General features: G+C 40.9%; 1 protein-coding gene across 14 annotated transcripts in view; it reads right to left on the reverse strand.

Moving 5' to 3' along the window:
• Nucleotides 1-15,894, reverse strand: part of BUD13 (BUD13 homolog) — a 678,491-nt gene extending 662,597 nt beyond the window's left edge. For all 14 annotated transcript variants that reach the window (XR_014815375.1, XR_014815371.1, XR_014815380.1 and 11 more), the window contains exons 1-4: nucleotides 15,737-15,894; nucleotides 13,418-13,511; nucleotides 8,914-8,998; nucleotides 1,309-2,079 (exon numbers count right to left, since the gene is read on the reverse strand). Coding sequence is in view for 1 of the 14 variants with exons in the window: in XM_021062875.2 (XP_020918534.1) it covers nucleotides 1,309-2,079; nucleotides 8,914-8,998; nucleotides 13,418-13,511; nucleotides 15,737-15,879 (1,093 nt within the window). In the remaining 13 variants the exon portion in view is untranslated. The remainder of the gene's footprint in view (nucleotides 1-1,308; nucleotides 2,080-8,913; nucleotides 8,999-13,417; nucleotides 13,512-15,736) is intronic.
• Nucleotides 15,895-16,979: the final 1,085 nt, after the last annotated feature.

The following is a 16,979-nucleotide window of genomic DNA, read 5'->3' on the forward strand; positions in this document are numbered from 1 at the left end:
CAGTGGGTTAAGGATCCTGCGTTGCCGTGAGCTGTGGTGTGGGTCACAGACGCAGCTCGGATCCCGCATTGTTGTGGCTCTGGCATAGGCCAGTGGCTACAGCTCCGATTTGACCCCTAGCCTGGGAACCTCCATATGCTGCGGGAGTGGCTCAAGAAATGGCAAAAAGACAAAAAAAAAAAAAAAAAAAAAAAAGAAAGAAAAGAAAACAAAAGCAAAAAACTACAAATCACCTCCCCCAAAAAGCAATCTGCAACAGGTGTCAACAGTCCTAAAAGCATAGGACCCTGACCCTCTGACCCAGTAAATCAATTTCTACTTAATTTCTAAGGAAACATATTTGGAAGTACTTTGATTTCCAGGAGATCAATCTAGAAGTATTATTAAGGAAATAATCCAGAACAGGGCAATAGTTTATGCATAAGGATGTTGATTATAGAATTATAGAAGAAAAGGTGCAGAAACAACCTCAAATATGCAGTATTAAGGAAATGGTAAATTTATGTAACAGAATACCAACAAAAATTATATTAATGAGATATTTTATGACATGAGGAAGATAATGTTAAGGGAAAAAAAAAAAACAGACAAGATTACACATGCAATATGTATTTACTGCCTAGACAGACCTCGACCACATAAAAAATGAATAGAAAAAAAACAAAAAAAACTAAAAGAACACAGATTACAACACTAGCAGTGACTGCCTCTGAATGACAGAATTTTGTATGACCTTTTTCTACTTCTTTATACATTTCTATACATTCTGCAATGAATATGCAGTATTCTTATATGGGGTGGGGAGAATAAACAAAAGAATATATAAAACCCTCCTCTCTGCTACTATAAATTTTTAACTCTCCTCAGCCCAACCTCTCATGATTTCCCTCCAGTTTTGTTCGGTTTTTTTTGTTTGTTTGTTTTGTCTCTTGGCCTTTTCTAGGGCCACTTCCGCAGCACATGGAGGTTCCCAGACTAGGGGTCTAATTGGAGCTATAGCCGCTGGCCTATACTACAGCCACAGCAACTCGGGATCCGAGCCATGTCTGTGGCCTACACCACAGCTCACGGCAATGCTGGATCGTTAACCCACTGAGCAAGGGCGGGGATCGAACCCGCAACCTCATGGTTCCTAGTTGGATTCGTTAACCACTGTGCCACGACAGGAACTCCTCCCTCCAGTTTTTAAAACTTCTCCAATGCTCCATTCTCATTTCTAAAGATCACAAATACCTAAAAAGGAACTAAAAGGCCCAAAAGAAAGTGCCTAGGGAGTTAAGTCCTTCCTATGGACAGTCAAATGCTCACCTTTAGAGTCATGTTGCTTATTTCCAGAATGGGATTTTGCTTGCTTTTTTCGTGGAGGAGAGAGGTCTGAATCACACTCCTGCTTGCTGTTCTTTGGGAGTGATGGATGAGATGGTCCTGGCCCCTTCCAATGGGGAGAAGCTTGGCTAGACGCTCTTTCTGGGGCTGTACTGCTTTTGGTTCTGGGCAGTGAATGAGGGACACTAGAAGCCAAGTCAGGGGAATCATGACGGGCCCTCCTCAGCTGCGATGTGTCCATGGAATCAAGAGTCCTTCTAGGTTGAACTGTGTCAGGGGAGCGATTACGGGCCCTTCTGGGAGGAGAGATATCTGAGGAACTGCGGTGGGCTCTCCTAGGAGGTGATGGATCTGGTGTATCATGACGGGCTCTCCTAGGAGGTGATGGATCTGGTGTATCATGACGGGCTCTCCTAGGAGGTGATGGATCTGGTGTGTCATGACGGGCTCTCCTAGGAGGTGATGGATCTGGTGTATCATGACGGGCTCTCCTAGGAGGTGACGGATCTGGTGTGTCATGACGGGCTCTCCTAGGAGGTGATGGATCTGGTGTGTCATGGTGGACCTTCCTAGGAGGTGATGGATCTGGGGAATCATGACGAGCCCTTCTAGGAGGCGATGAATCTGGAGTGTCATGGCGGACCTTCCCCGGAGGTGATGAATCTGGGGTGTCATGACGAGCCCTCCTAGGAGGTGATGCATCTGGGGTGTCACGACGGAAATGTCTGTGTGAGGGCAGATCTTCATTGTGGCCTAAACACAAAGAGCAAAGAGTCAGAATCCCACAGATGCTCTGTTCACCCCCAGGAACCATAGTTTCAAAAGATGCCCCAGGAGGATACATCTGAAAACTACTCAGAAAGCCCAAAAGGTCTGTACAACTCTTACTTGGGGCAGTAAGACAGCACTCATGAATATCCTAAGAATAATCTCTCATATTTGCCTAACAAGTCATCAGTCTGTAAAGCATTTTAAATATTTTTCATGTTATATTTTGTTAGGTAAGCAAGGCAATTATCCTTGCTTAACAGACCTGAAAACAGAGACTCTAAGGGGCTAAGTGATTTCTTACCTGGGGTCACAGCTACGAAGAGAAAAGATAGGCTTGAACTCCAGTCCTCTAACTCTTAATCCAATGCTCTTCCACAAAACTGATTTGTACAGAGCTCCCCACTAGAGGCTCTTATTGATATTTAGCCTAGATAATTCATAGTGTGTACCCACTCTTCTTTCAAGAGGCAAATTGACTAAATCTGTGACACATCAAAGTGAAATGCTGTTACCTACTGAATCCATGCCATTGTGCTCCTTATTAGAAGCGGGAGAACACCAGAAAGTAAGAAGGATCAGGGAGTCTCCCGGTGGCTCAGTAGGGTAAGGATCCAGCACTGTCACTGCTGTGGCTCGGGTCTAATCCCTGACCAGGAAACCTTTGCATGCTGCAGGTATAGCCTCCCAAAAAAGAAGGATCAGCATTTACTGATCACCTACTGCACACCCATGTTTTATATAGGTTATCCCATTTACTTCTCATAATAAGCCTAGGAGATAAATATTGTTATCCCAATTTTATAGATGAAGTTGATACTTAGAAAGATGGAGTAATTTGCAAAAATCATACTACTAATAACTGATAGAATGGATATTCAGATCCTGATCTGTTTTAACTCCAGAGTCCATGTGCAATCTTTAAAAAGGAAAGAGTTTGAGACTTAAAAGTCCAAAGGCATAACAGAATGAAATACTTATAGCAAATTAGGACAGTTCCAAAATCCAGTTTCTCTTTTCCCTCTTTTTCTGATCACTGAGCTCCATAAACAAATAAAATACAAATACAAATAAAAGTTGGGTAGGACCCAATGAATACTTGCTAAATGGATGAATTAAACCAACTCCTTTTCTCTGGAGACTAGGCCCATCTGATTGGCATCCACGGCTCAGAGAAAAGTATTGATATCTGTAGGGTAAATCTAACCCATGGGGTTGATAAGTTCCATGATATTTATCAAAAGGAAGTAAGAACCAGAGATCAGTGAGGCGCTAGTAACAAATGAGGATGGGCCAGTGAGAGTGAGGCAAATGAAAAAGAATTACTCATGTTGTGTGTATGTGTATATGTGTGTATCATTTCCTAGATCTACAGATATGGAGGTCAAAAGAATCTCTGTAAAAAGGATTATGAAAAAGACTGGAAACACAACTGCAGGATAAGGCAGAAAATAATAGATAAGAATGAATAAGACTCTGACAAAAGAACACTGATAATAAAGTCTGCATTAGTGGAGTTCCTGTTGTGGCACAGTGGATACGAACCTGACTAGGAACCATGAGGTTGCAGGTTCAATTCCTGGCCTCACTCAGTGGGTTAAGGATCCGGTGTTGCCATGAGCTGTGGTATAGGTTGCAGAGGCGGTTCGGATCCTGCGTTGCTGTGGCTCTGATGTTGGCCGGCAGCTGTAGCTCCAATTAGACCCCTAGCCTGGGAACCCCCATATGCCACGGGTGCGACCTTAAAAAAAAAAGAAACAAACAAACAAACAAAAAAAAGTCTGCATTCATAAAAAATAATGATGAACTAAAAACTAACTAAGGCAATGGTGATCACTAACCTATAGACAACTGTCACTTTTGTTATGTGTTTTTTCTTAATCAGAATTGCAGAATAATTAACCTAAAGGTGGGGGGTAGGGGAATGTGCTTGGGTTATGGGATGGAAATCCTATGAAATTGGATTGTTATGATCATTATACAACTAGAGATGTGATAAATTCATTTGAGTAATAAAAACATTAAAACAAAATAATTAACTTAAAGGTACAAAGTATAAAACAGAACAAATCCTATTTAGGAGTTAATTCTCCTACCCTCCATGTATGAAACGGGAATAAGCATCAAGGGTAAACTGGAGTTAACTATCAAGAAGCAAGCTCCTTATTTCTGTGAGAATGAACAGAAGGAATAAAAATCTTTCATGGGACACAAAGAGTCCAAATGACTGCTAGGACTAGAGCTATGACTCACTGGGACCAAATATTTCTTAATCTATGTCCCTTAGTAAGCAGGCCTACCTACCAAGTTTTTAGAAAAGGGGACACGACTGCCAAGCCCCAAGTGATGATTAACCAAAGGGCAGCAGGTTGCAAGAATCAAGTACCTACTAGCAGTTCAAGAAATACTCATTAATGGCATCTCCTTGTGCTGCACAGAAGGAATACTAGGGCAAATAAGACAGGGTATCATTTCTGTTCAAATGCCCTTTATCCAATTCTCCAGAACTAAAAATATGTTTTAAATAGTCAGTTAGATTATTAGCCTAGGGAGAGGGTGCAGAGTTGGGCAAGCGGAGGACAATGAACTGTAAAATACCAATAATTAAGGGAAGAACAAAGAAAGCCTTACTAATACAAATAAAGATGACAGAAAACATTGGTTCTTGGCCCATACATGTGTCACTTCATCCTGGGAAAGGATGGAGGTTATTTCGGTCTCCAAAATCTCTCCCTCAGATTTTTATAAATTCCTCCAAATATATACTAAGTGCTCTCCTATTCTGGGCCAGGAGGAGTGGGTGCTAAAAGACACCCAAATGACTCACTTCCTTATCTCAGTAACGCTCGTAACAAAATATAAAAAAGTGGAATACTTGGCCTCTCAGTTCCCATGTCTTACTACGTCTGAATGAGTTCTGAATTCTTTTTCACTATATTTTTCAGGATCAATGATACACTGAAACAAACTAAGCATTCCTCTAAAGAGAAAAGTATGGGATAGAAAAACGGCTTCCCTCGAATCCAATAATACATAAAAAGGATCATACACCATGATCAAGCGTGATCAAGCTGGATTCATTCCAAGGTCACAAAGGATGGTTCAATATATAAAAATCAGTCAATGCGATACACTACATTAACAAAAGCAAAGACAAAAATACATGATCATTTCAATATTCAACATCCATCCATGATAAAAACTCCCATCGAAGTCAGTATAGAGGGAACATATCTCAACATAATAAAAGCCAGAAACAACATAATATTCAACACTGAAAATGAAAGCTTCCCATTAAATTCAGGAATAGAATAAGGATCCCACTCTTACGACTTCTATTCAACATAGCATTAGACGTCCTAGCCACAGCAATCAGACAAGAAAAATAAATAAGATGAATTCATAATGGAAGAAAGGAGATAAAACTGTCACTATTTTCAGATGATATAATACTCTACACAGGCAACCCTAAAATCTCCACACAAAAATTAGAACTAATACATGAATTCAGGAGTTCCTGTCGTGGCGCAGTGGTTAACGAATCCGACTAGGAACCATGAGGTTGCGGGTTCGGTCCCTGCCCTTGCTCAGTGGGTTAACGATCCGGCGTTGCCGTGAGCTGTGGTGTAGGTTGCAGACGTGGCTCAGATCCCGCGTTGCTGTGGCTCTGGCGTAGGCCAGTGGCTACAGCTCCGATTCAACCCCTAGCCTGGGAACCTCCATATGCCGCGGGAGCAGCCCAAGAAATAGCAACAACAACAACAACAAAAAAGACAAAAGACAAAAAAAAAAAAAAAAAAAAGAACTAATACATGAATTCAGCAAGGTTGCAGGATACAGGATTAATAAAAGAAATCTGTTGCTTTTCTTTACACAAACAAGGAAATAACTGAAAGATTAAAAAAAAAAAAATCCCATTTAAAATTGCATTAAAAAAAATACCCAGGGAGTTCCCATTGTGGCTCAGCGGTAAGGAATCCAACTAGTATTCATGAGGACACTGGTTTGGATCCCTGGCCTTGTTCAGTGGGTTAAGGATCCAGTGTTTCCATGAGCTGTGCTGTAGGTCACAAACATGGCTCGGATCCAGCACTGCTGTGGCTGGGATATAGGCCAGCAGCTACAATTCTGATTCAACCCCTAGCCTGAGAACTTCCATGTGCTGTGGGTGTGGCCCTAAAAAAAAAAAACCCAGAAATAAAAGTTAATCAAGGAGGTGAAATATATATATACACTGATAAACATTGACAAAGGAAACTAAAGATGGTTCAAAGAAGTGGAAAGATATCCTATGCTCTTGGACTAGAAGAACTAATATTGTTTAAATGGCCATGCTACACAAAGCAATCTACAGATTTAATACGATCCCTATCAAAATACTCATGACATTTTTCACAGAATTAGAGTAATCCTAAAATTTATATGCAACCACAAAAGACCCAGAATTGCCAAAGCAATCCTGAGTAGAAAGAAGCATAACCCTCCCAGAGAGACACACAGACCAATAGGAACATAAAAGAGCCCAGAAATAAAACCACACACCTATGGTCAATTAATATAATAAAGGAGGCAAGAATATACAATGGAGATAAGACAGTCTCTTCAACAAATGGTGCTGGGAAAGATGGACAGCTACACATAAGGCAATGAAATTAGAACACTTGTTCACACCAAATACAAAAATAAACTCAAATGGTTTAAAGACCCAAATATAAGATATGACACCATAAAACTCCCAGGAGAAAATATAGACGAAACATTCTCTGACCTAAATTGTGGCAATATTTTCTTAGATCAGCCTCTCAAGTAAAAATAAAGCAAAAATAAACAAATGGGATCTAATTAAACTTAAAAGCCTTTGCAAAGCAAAGGAAACCATCAACATAATGAAAAGACAGCCTATGGAATGCAAGAAAATATTTGCAAATGATGCAACTGACAACAGGTTAATACACAAAATATACAAACAGCTCATACAAATCAATTCTCAAAAAAAAAAAAAAAAAAAAAAAACCCAAAAACCAGAGTTCCCGTTGTGACTCAGCAGTAATGAACCTGTCTAGTATTCATGAGGACACGGGTTTGATCCCTGGCCTCAACAAGTGGGTTAAGGATTTGGCATTGCCATGAGCTGTGGTTTAGGTGGCAGACATGGCTCGGATCTGGCGTGGCTGTGGCTGTGGCTGGCAGCTCCAGTTCCACTCGACCCCCAGCCTGGGAACCTCCGTATGCCATGTGTGTACAGCCCTAAAAAAAGGAAAAAAAGAAAAAAACAAACAAACAAACCCAATTGAAAAATAGGCAGAAGACCTAAACAGACATTTCTCCAAAGAAGACATACAAATAGCCAACAGGCACATGAAAAGATGTTCAACATCACTATTAGAGAAATGCAACAAAACAATGATGAAGTATATCACTTCACACCAGTCAGAATGGTTGTCATCAAAAAGTCGACAAATAATAAATGCTGGAGAGGGTGTGAAGAAAAGGGAACCCTCCTATACTGCTGATGGGAATGTAAACTGGTACAGCCAGCATGGAAACACTAGGAAAGTTACTTAAAAAACTACAAAATGAGCTACTATATGATCCAGCAATCCCACTCTAGTGCACATATCCAGAAAAGAGGAAAACTAACTCAAAAAGGTACATACAGGAGTTCCTGTCGTGGCGCAGTGGTTAACAAATCCGACTAGGAACCATGTGGTTGCGGGTTCGATCCCTGCCCTTACTCAGTGGGTTAAGGATCCAGCATTGCCATGAGCTGTAGTGTAGGTAGCAGACTTGGCTGGGATCCCGCGTTGCTGTGGCTCTGGCGTAGGCCAGTGGCTACAGCTCTGATTAGACCCCCAGCCTGGGAACCTCCATATGCCATGGGAAGCGGCCCTAGAAAAGACAAAAAAAAGGTACATACATCCCAATGTTCATAGTAGCACTATTTAAAATAGCCAAGATGTAGAAACCACCCAAGTGCCTATCAAGAGACCAATCACTGGTTTAAGAAGATGTGGAATATAACTCAGTCATAAAAAAGAATAGAATATTGCCATTTGTAGCAACATGGCTGAACCTAGAAAATATCATACTAGGTGAAGTAAGACAGAAAAAAAAAATATTATATGATATAATTTATATGTAGAATATAAAAAATAATACAAATGAATCTACATATAAAACAGAAAAAAACTCAAAGACATAAAAAGCCAACTTAGGAGTTCCCGTCATGGCGCTGCGGAAACAAATCCGACTAAGAACCATGAGGTTGAGGGTTCGATCCCTGGCTTTGCTCAGTGGGCTAAGGGTCTGGCATTGCCATGAGCTGTGGTGTAGGTCAAAGATGCAGCTTGGATCTGGTGTTGCTGTGGCTGAGGCAGAGGCCAGTAGCTATAGCTCCAATTAGACCCCTAACCTAGGAACCTCCATATACCGCAGGTGCAGCACTAAAAAGACAAAAGACCAAAAAAAAACCACCAACAAACTTATAATTACCAAAGAGGAAGCATGGGAAGGGATAAATTAGGACAATGATGTTAACAGATATAAACAACTATACATAAAATAGATAAGAGTCAAGGAATTATTTACAGCACAGGGAACTAAATAAATTCTCTTGTAATAACCTATAATGGAAAATAATCTGAAAAAAAATATATATAGCTGAGTATATATATATAAATATATATGTGTGTGTATATATAAAAAACTTTGCTATACACCTAAAACTAACACAATATTGTAAATCAGCTATACTTATATTAAAACAAAAAGGTTTCCCTATAAATGGGAAATTCAGATTTATCTATTGTTGGAACTCACCTCCCAGAAGCTTCCATTTGGCACTGGAACGAAACGCTTCCATTTGCTTTACCTCTTCTGGCCGCTCATCCACAAACTCAGCCACCTGTGGGAGAAAGAACTCTAGGTTAAGGAAATCCATAGGATCCAGCCAAGTAGTACTGTTGAACTTGAAGCTATGACTATTCCCATTCCTAATAATAGATGACACACAAAGACCCAAAATGGCCATGAAGAAATGGGTACTGGTCCTCAGTTACATGTGCTCTATGTACATGCGATAGTCACTGGATGGTTTAATTATAGATCTTTCTCTGACTAGTCAATTTCCCTCCAGAGGTTAATTTCTTTCATTCAAACCTTTTTATTAACCTCCCAAGTAGATAAGTGTCACTTATAAGCTAAAAGCTAAATTCCTTTTACCTTTTTACTTTTACATTCAGAGTGAAAACACAGGCAGGCTCCTTGTCATACCTATCATTCATCAAGGGCTTCAGGCTCTTTATGAAAACTTTCTTATTGTACGTAGTCACAATGATAGGTTTTCTAGACTCCAACCAAAAGAAGTCATTAACATGTACACAGACCCACAGACTCTTTAAAGGATTAAACCATATTTCATATCACCCAAATTCCCAAGCAAATCTGGAATCTTCTCTCAGACTAATGATCATTCACCCAGTCCCTCCCTGACAGGGAACCAATTCACTGACAGGGAACTCATGTTACAAGGCACAGTCCACCGCACTTTGGGGCTAGAAAGTTCTTAACTGTATTGGCCCCATATCTGCCTTCCTGCAACTTCTTTCCATCTACCCTAGTTCTGACCTCTAGGTAATACAACCGATCCCCTTTCCACAGGACAGACTTTCAAAAATGCTGGCATAATAAATTCTAGTTACAGAGTAGCAACTATAAGCAAGGCACTATGTTTTTTGCTTTACTTATGTTATTTCTCTCAATCCTCACAAAAGCCCTGCAAAGAAAGGCTCTAAACTACTAAAGAGCGAAATATGACTCAGAGAAGTTAAGTAACTTTCTCAGTATCCCAAACTAGCAAATTGCAGAACTGGAATTCAAACCTAGCTCATAATTCCCCTCCACTACTTCTCTTCTCCCAAGATCTTAACCTAGTTTTAAGATCTCTCACTGGACATTAAAAGCACAGGCTTTCAAGCAAGATGAACTGAGATTTAAAGTCCCAGATTTGCCTCTTAATATCTGTATAACCTTTGGCAAATTACTCTCTCTAAGCTTCAATTTCCTCATTTGTAAAAGTAGGATCAAAGGACTGCTGTGAGGATTCAATAGATAATTCACATAAGCTTAGCAGTGCTTGATACATGGTAAATTACACCTATTTGTGCTGCCACTGCTGTTGTGGTTGTCCTAATTATTTTACCATTATTTTTGGTGATGATGGTCTTGCAGCAACAAAAATGAATTCAATAATTGAGACCTGTTTTAACCAGCATTAAAGAGAAGTGGAACACAAGTGGAACTAAAGTTTCCTTATTCAAGTTTTAGGGCAATCATAAGAACAAAAGACAACATCATGAAGGAAAATAAACAGACCTTACTACATAAAACTTAAAAAAGTTTTAAATGTCGAAAACTATTATGCGAGTTCCCGTCATGGCTCAGTGGTTAACAAATCCAACTAGGAACCAAGAGGTCAAGGGTTCAAGCCCTGGCCTCGCTCAGTGGGTTAAGGATCTGGCGTGGCTGTGAGCTGTGGTGTAGGTCACAGACTCAGCTCAGATCCTGAGTTGCTGTGGCTATGGCGTAGGCCAAGGCACAAGCTCCAATTAGACCCCTAGCCTGGGAACCTCCACATGCTGCGAGTGCGGCCCTAGAAAAGACAAAAAGACAAAAAGACAAAAAAAAAAAAAACATTATAAATGAAAAGGCAAATGACAAAAAAATATATACTATGGCATGTAAAACATATATTCCTATTGTATAAATAACAAATCAATTAAAAAATAAAAATTCCAATTTTCTAAAAAAAATGGAAAATACAAAAAAATGTAAAATACAAAAGCCCAATAAACATATGAAAATATATTCATCTCATTCTTTTTCTTTATTCTTTTTTTACAGCCACACCTGCAGCATATGGAAGTTCCAGGGCTAGGAATCAAATCAGAGCTGCAGTTGTTGCCTACACCACAGTCAAGGACACATCAGATCCAAGCTGCATTTGCAACCTATGCTGCAGCTTGCAACACCACCAGATCTTTAGCCGATGAGTGAGGCCAGGACAGAACCTGCATCCTCATAGAAACAACACTGGGTCCTTAACCCGCTGAGCCACAACAGGAACTCCTTCTCATTATTTTTCAAGGAAATTGGATACCATCATTCATCTGCCAAACTGACATAGGTTTGTTACTGTTTTGGGTTTTTTTAGGGCTGCAGGTATACGAAAGTTCCCAGACTAGGGGTTGAATCAGAGCTACAGCTGTTGTCCTACGCCACAGCAACATGGGATCCAAGCCTCATCTGCGAACTACACCACAGCTCACGGCAACGCTGGATCCTTGACCCACTAAACGAGGCCAGAGATAGAACCTGCATCCTCATGGATGCTAGTTGGGTTCATTTTCACTGAGATACAATGGGAACTCCCTTGTTTTTGTTGATATTAGTAATGCTCCAGTATTGATGAAGAAATGGGGTAAATGGCATTCACATATACCTCTAGTGGGAGTGTAAATTCATACCACCTTTTGGAAAGCAATATGGGAGACAGCTCAAAAGGACCATACTCTATAACCTATTGATTTCAGGTCATGGGAATAAAGAAATAAATGGATTCCTACAATGATTTATAGTCAAGATATTTATTAAAGCATTATGACATTTTAGGGAGTTCCTGTCGTGGCTCAGTGGTTAACGAATCCGACTAGGAACCATGAGGTTGCGGGTTTGGTCCCTGCCCTTGCTCAGTGGGTTAAGGATCCAGCGTTGCCGTGAGCTGTAGTGTAGGTTGCAGACTTGGCTCGGATCCCGAGTTGCTGTGGCTCTGGTGTAGGCCGGTGGCTACAGCTCCAATTCGACCCCTAGCCTGAGAACCTCCATATGCCGTGAGAGCAGCCCAAGAAATGGCAAAAAGACAAAAAAAAAAAAAAAAGCATTATGACATTTTAAAACAGAAAACAGCCTACATGTCCAATAACACAGATTAAACTAAATTAATATGTATATTGAACTACTATACAACCATTGTAAGTCACATTCCTAAAGAATATTTTAAAGTCTCAGTAAAGTATGACAATATATTAAGTGAAAGAGCAGGTTCCAAAACCATATGTATAGTATGATCCAAATTATAGTTGGAAATATAAATACAGTATGTACAATCTATGAATTAAAGACATATGCAACCAAGTGTGAGCAGTTCTTATCTTTAGATGGTCACAGTACAAAAGACTATTACATTATTTTTAAAACTTTAAACTTTCTTACAATTTCAAAATATTCTATAATAAATACGTATTGATTTTATATAATAAAAAATAACAACAAATGTTATAAACATTAACTAGGTTTCAGCAACTCATTCTGAGATTAAATTGGCTCCTTGTGATCACTATTTCCCTTTAAATTACTAACAAACCTTTTAAATGATCTACTATAAAATATGCTGGGCATTAACATTAAATATCTCATCTAGAATTCATCTTTTAGTATAATACAGCCTATCAACAGCTCTCCTTTTCACCTTCTCAGCAATTCTGAGCAAAGGTTCCATGACCATACCAACAGTAACTCATCGGCCTATGCTTTTGCCCACCTGGCTCTTATTCATCTTTCAAAACTCAACTCAGATATTTATATACTCCGTGGAATTTCCCAATGAAATAAAAAGTATGCCACCTGCCCTGTTCTCTAAAAGGACTTGGTGCACATGTCACCTGTCTTCCAACATTCATCACATTGCTGAAATTCAGTCTCCCATTCTAAGGTATGACCTCTATGTGTTCTATTAATCTACATATCGCCTATACTTAGACAAAAGTATATAATTTTAAAGCTTAGTTAAAATCAGGGAATAAAAGGAGCAAACAAAAAGTTTCCTTTAATTGAACCTGAACATTATTTTTAAGGTAGGTTCCAACAAACTGAACCACGGCTAATTCTAACGACAGCTCTATCACTGACACTGAGGAATCCTGCCTCTCTGTGATTTGTTCCCATTTCCAAGCTGATAGGGCCCTCCATAAACAAAGACTGTGTATAGCCATCGTCAAAGAAGACTATTTTACAATAGCTCCAGGAAAGTGTCACCTCGTCTCTGCCCTCAACTTTTCTCCTTACAAATAAATATACCCTGCACTGGGAGTTGAGATTGAGAGGCTTACACTTCAAAGTCCTCACAGCCTCAAAAGATAGAGGAGTTCCCTGGTAGCCTAGTGGTTAAGGACTCAGCAATTCACTGCTGTGATATGGGTTCGATCCTTGGCCTAGGACTTTCTCATGCATGCCCCTTGCTCGGTCAAAAAAATAAAAAGATACATACCACAGGCAAATCTCCATCATCTTCCTCTTCCTCCTTTTCCAGTTTAGTGGTGGAGATAGATGACCAGCTCACGTCATCATCCACAATCCGCATACTAAATGTGGAAAATAAAAAGATCAAAAGAGAAGAATCATTCTTGGTTAACAGCCAACAAACATCTATCTATTGGTTTTAGGCTAAAGCTCAAAATCCTACAAGATCTTATGGTCCATTCTTTGCCAGTATGGCCAACTTCATCTTATACCACTGCCTTCTCGGTTCCCTACTCACTGGTCATCTTCTGCTGTCTAGAATGAGCCAAACTCTTTCCCATATCAGTTTCACAAACTCAATTCCTTCTCTCTGCCTGACCTACTCTTCTCATTCTTTACTGGGAAACTCCTATTCATTCTTAAAATCCTAGCATATATATGACTTCCTTGAGCATACCTTCCTTGACTATTTCCCTTACCATCCCCAACTAAGAACCCCTGCTAGACATTCTTGGAATATTTCTACTTCATTTATCAAAAAGGAAATAAATCAACAAGTTGTGTAATTAGTTGCTTAACGGCTGTATTCCCATTGAACTATAAGTTCCATCAGAATAGGGACTATGCCTCTCTTATTTACAGGGATATCCTGCACCCCTCAACACCTTAGCATAGAGAATATTCAATAAATTTTGTTCCATAGATAAGCTATGGATGAGTCCAAATAATAAAAATAACTGCCATGATGTAAACAGTTATTTGAAAAGCCAAGATCATTAATCACAATCATTTAATATAAATGATACCATTCACTACTACTCTCATTTTAAATATGAAGAAATTGAGGCTTAGCCCAGAAAGTGGCACAGCTAGGACTTAAATATTGATCAGTGTCGCTGCAAAGCTCAAGCTAATTTCACTACATGGCACTTCCTCCAAGGAATCCACACAAGTCAGAGGGGGCTGGAAGACATAAAGGAAGAATAACGGGACAACCAAATCAGGAAAGGAAATGGATTAGTCCCTTGTAGCTATCTGACTTTACTGGGTAGTTTCCTAGAGCTGCCTAATAAAGTACCACAAAACTGGGTGGCTTAAAACAACAGAAATGTATTCTCTCACAGCTCCGGAGGCTTCAAGTCTGAAATCAAGGTATCTGCAAGGCAACGCCTGCCAGGAAGGCTCTAGGGGAAGATCTTTCCTTGACTCATCCAGTATCTGGTAGCTCCTAGTGGCATATGAATCCAGTCCAGTCTCAGCCTCCATCTTCACACAGTAATTTTCCCTCAAAGCCTGTTTTTGTATCCAAATTTTCCTCTTCTTAAAAGGACATCAGTCATATTGGACTTAGCGCCCATCCTAATTCACTATGACCTCATCTTAACTAATTACATCTACAAAGACCCTATTTCTTCTTTTTTTTTTTTTCTTCTTTTTGTCTTTTTAGGGCCGCACCTACAGCATATGGAGGTTCCCAGGCTAGGGGTCGAATGGGAGCTGTAGCCCGCCAATGCCACAGCCAGGCAGGATCCGAGCAGCGTCTGCGACCTACACCACCGCTCATGGCAACGCTGGATCCTTAACCCACTGAGCGGGGCCAGGGATCGAACCCACAATTTCATGGATCTTAGCCAGTTCGTTACCGCTGAGCCACTGACAGGAACACCAGACCCTATTTCTAATGTCATACTCTGAGGTCCTGGGTGGTCATAAATTGGAGAGAAGAGGCACTATTCAACCCAGCACGCTGGGCCACGTAATTTTCCTTGTTTGACAAATGGGGTTAACAACAACATCTACTTCATGGTAGCGTTATGAAGCTTAAATAAATTCATGTATATCTAAAGGACTCAGAACGGTGCCTGGCACATGACAAGAACTGTACAAATGTTACTTGGTGGTGGTAGTAGTAGTGGTAGTAGTAAGAATAACAGGAAATGAGCACCAGGTTTCCAACTCAGGACGGGAGTCCTTAGGATTGGAGAAGCGCCCCCCCCCCCCCCCGCCCCAGACAGGTTCTGGGCCCTAAATACCCAAGCCCAGAGCCTTTGAATTCGCTCCACCAATACTTTCAGGGTATAATATTCATTCTCTGCGAGAGAAGACGGACTGCTATAAAAGCGGGAAGAGAGTAATGAAAGTTACAGCCTGGCCTGAATACACCCAAGTTACTGCCGAAGCGCGCGAGAAGCGGCCCCGGCCGACTCTGGGCTGAGGCAGGGTCGGGCGAGCAGTCAAAGCCGGGCAGCCCGCGACCCGTCGAGGAAGAGCCGGGCCGAGGGCGGAGCTGGGAAGGCGGGAGGGGGGGGGGCAGCCCCGCGGACCCAAGCCGCCAGACCCAACTCACCCCTTGCCGCCAGCCCCGCCAGTCTTCGGCCGCTTTTTGCGACGCTTGCGGCCGGATTCAGGGCCCCCGTCGACACCGGCATCTGCCCCGGACAAGTAACGCTTCAGATACTCGGCCTTGGAGAGCGGCGGAGCTGCCGCCATGGCAGCGGCGAGGGCGGGGAGACGGACGGGCGCTAGGGACAAAATTCTTGAACGCGAAACGAACGGCGAGGACCCTAGGAGGCGCAACCGGGCCCGGAAGTGGCCGAGTATTTGGAGCAGTCCAAGCTGATAGATGAAAGAGAGCGTTTAAGGGCTAATGAGGAATGAGCATATCTCCGGTGCCCAGTCTACATCCCCCCGCCCCCCGATGCGCAACCGTGTTTTTCCTGTTGTCCATCTATCTGCTCATTCAAGCCTTATTGCAGCAACAAGGCTACAACTGCGACTCCAGAGATCTACTTCAGAGTTGCAGCGCATCTAAGTTTGAGTTCTGGTTTCATAACTTCCTAGCTGTACGACCTTGGGCAAATTATTTAACAAAATGGGGATAAAAATCACACCTAAATCAATGGTTGCAATGACTTGAGAGAATATTACCGTGTAAAGTGCTTTGAACAGCATCTGGTACACAGTATGTTAGTTATTTTTATTAGCATGTTTAGATGGAGAGGAATCTGCTTTAATAGGCCTTCAAGAACCACTCAAGAGAGGAAGTCAGGAATTCCAAACCCAGTATAATTGTTCTGAAAAATATGGAGGTTTCTAACCTGTGTAACTTATCCACATTCGGTATTACTGGTTGCCCCTAGCTATCTCTTGTGTGGAAAATCTCCAGTGCAAAGGACTTGGATCTATTTTCAGTATCGTGAAAGAAGCTAGAAAGACTGAATTCTAATACTCAAGTTTGGGGAGAAGACTTTTTCTTGTAAGCATTAAGAGCTTTACTTGAATTATCTCATTTAACCCTCATGTTTCTCAGATAGTTTTATTATCCTTACAGATGAGAAAACTGAAACTTGGAGAAGTTAAGTTGCCCAACTTCACACAGCCAGAATATATGACCCTTGGGAGCAGAGGCCAAAAAGGTGGGGTACAAGAGGTAATACAAAATTTCTGGAAAAAAATTATATCTTACATTCTATGTATCTCATTATATATGTTAAATCACTGTAACTGTTTCAAGGCATTACTCAAGAAGGCATTGTCATACTTTATCACTAAATACATGTATCTTGGGATACATGTTCAGAAAATACTTA

Source organism: Sus scrofa, chromosome 9, assembly GCF_054392235.1.
Source record: "Sus scrofa isolate SSC_HxYL_T2T_F1_AM1 chromosome 9, Sscrofa_HxYL_maternal_Yorkshire_Landrace_v2.0, whole genome shotgun sequence".
In the NCBI taxonomy this organism is placed as follows: Eukaryota; Metazoa; Chordata; class Mammalia; order Artiodactyla; family Suidae; genus Sus; species Sus scrofa.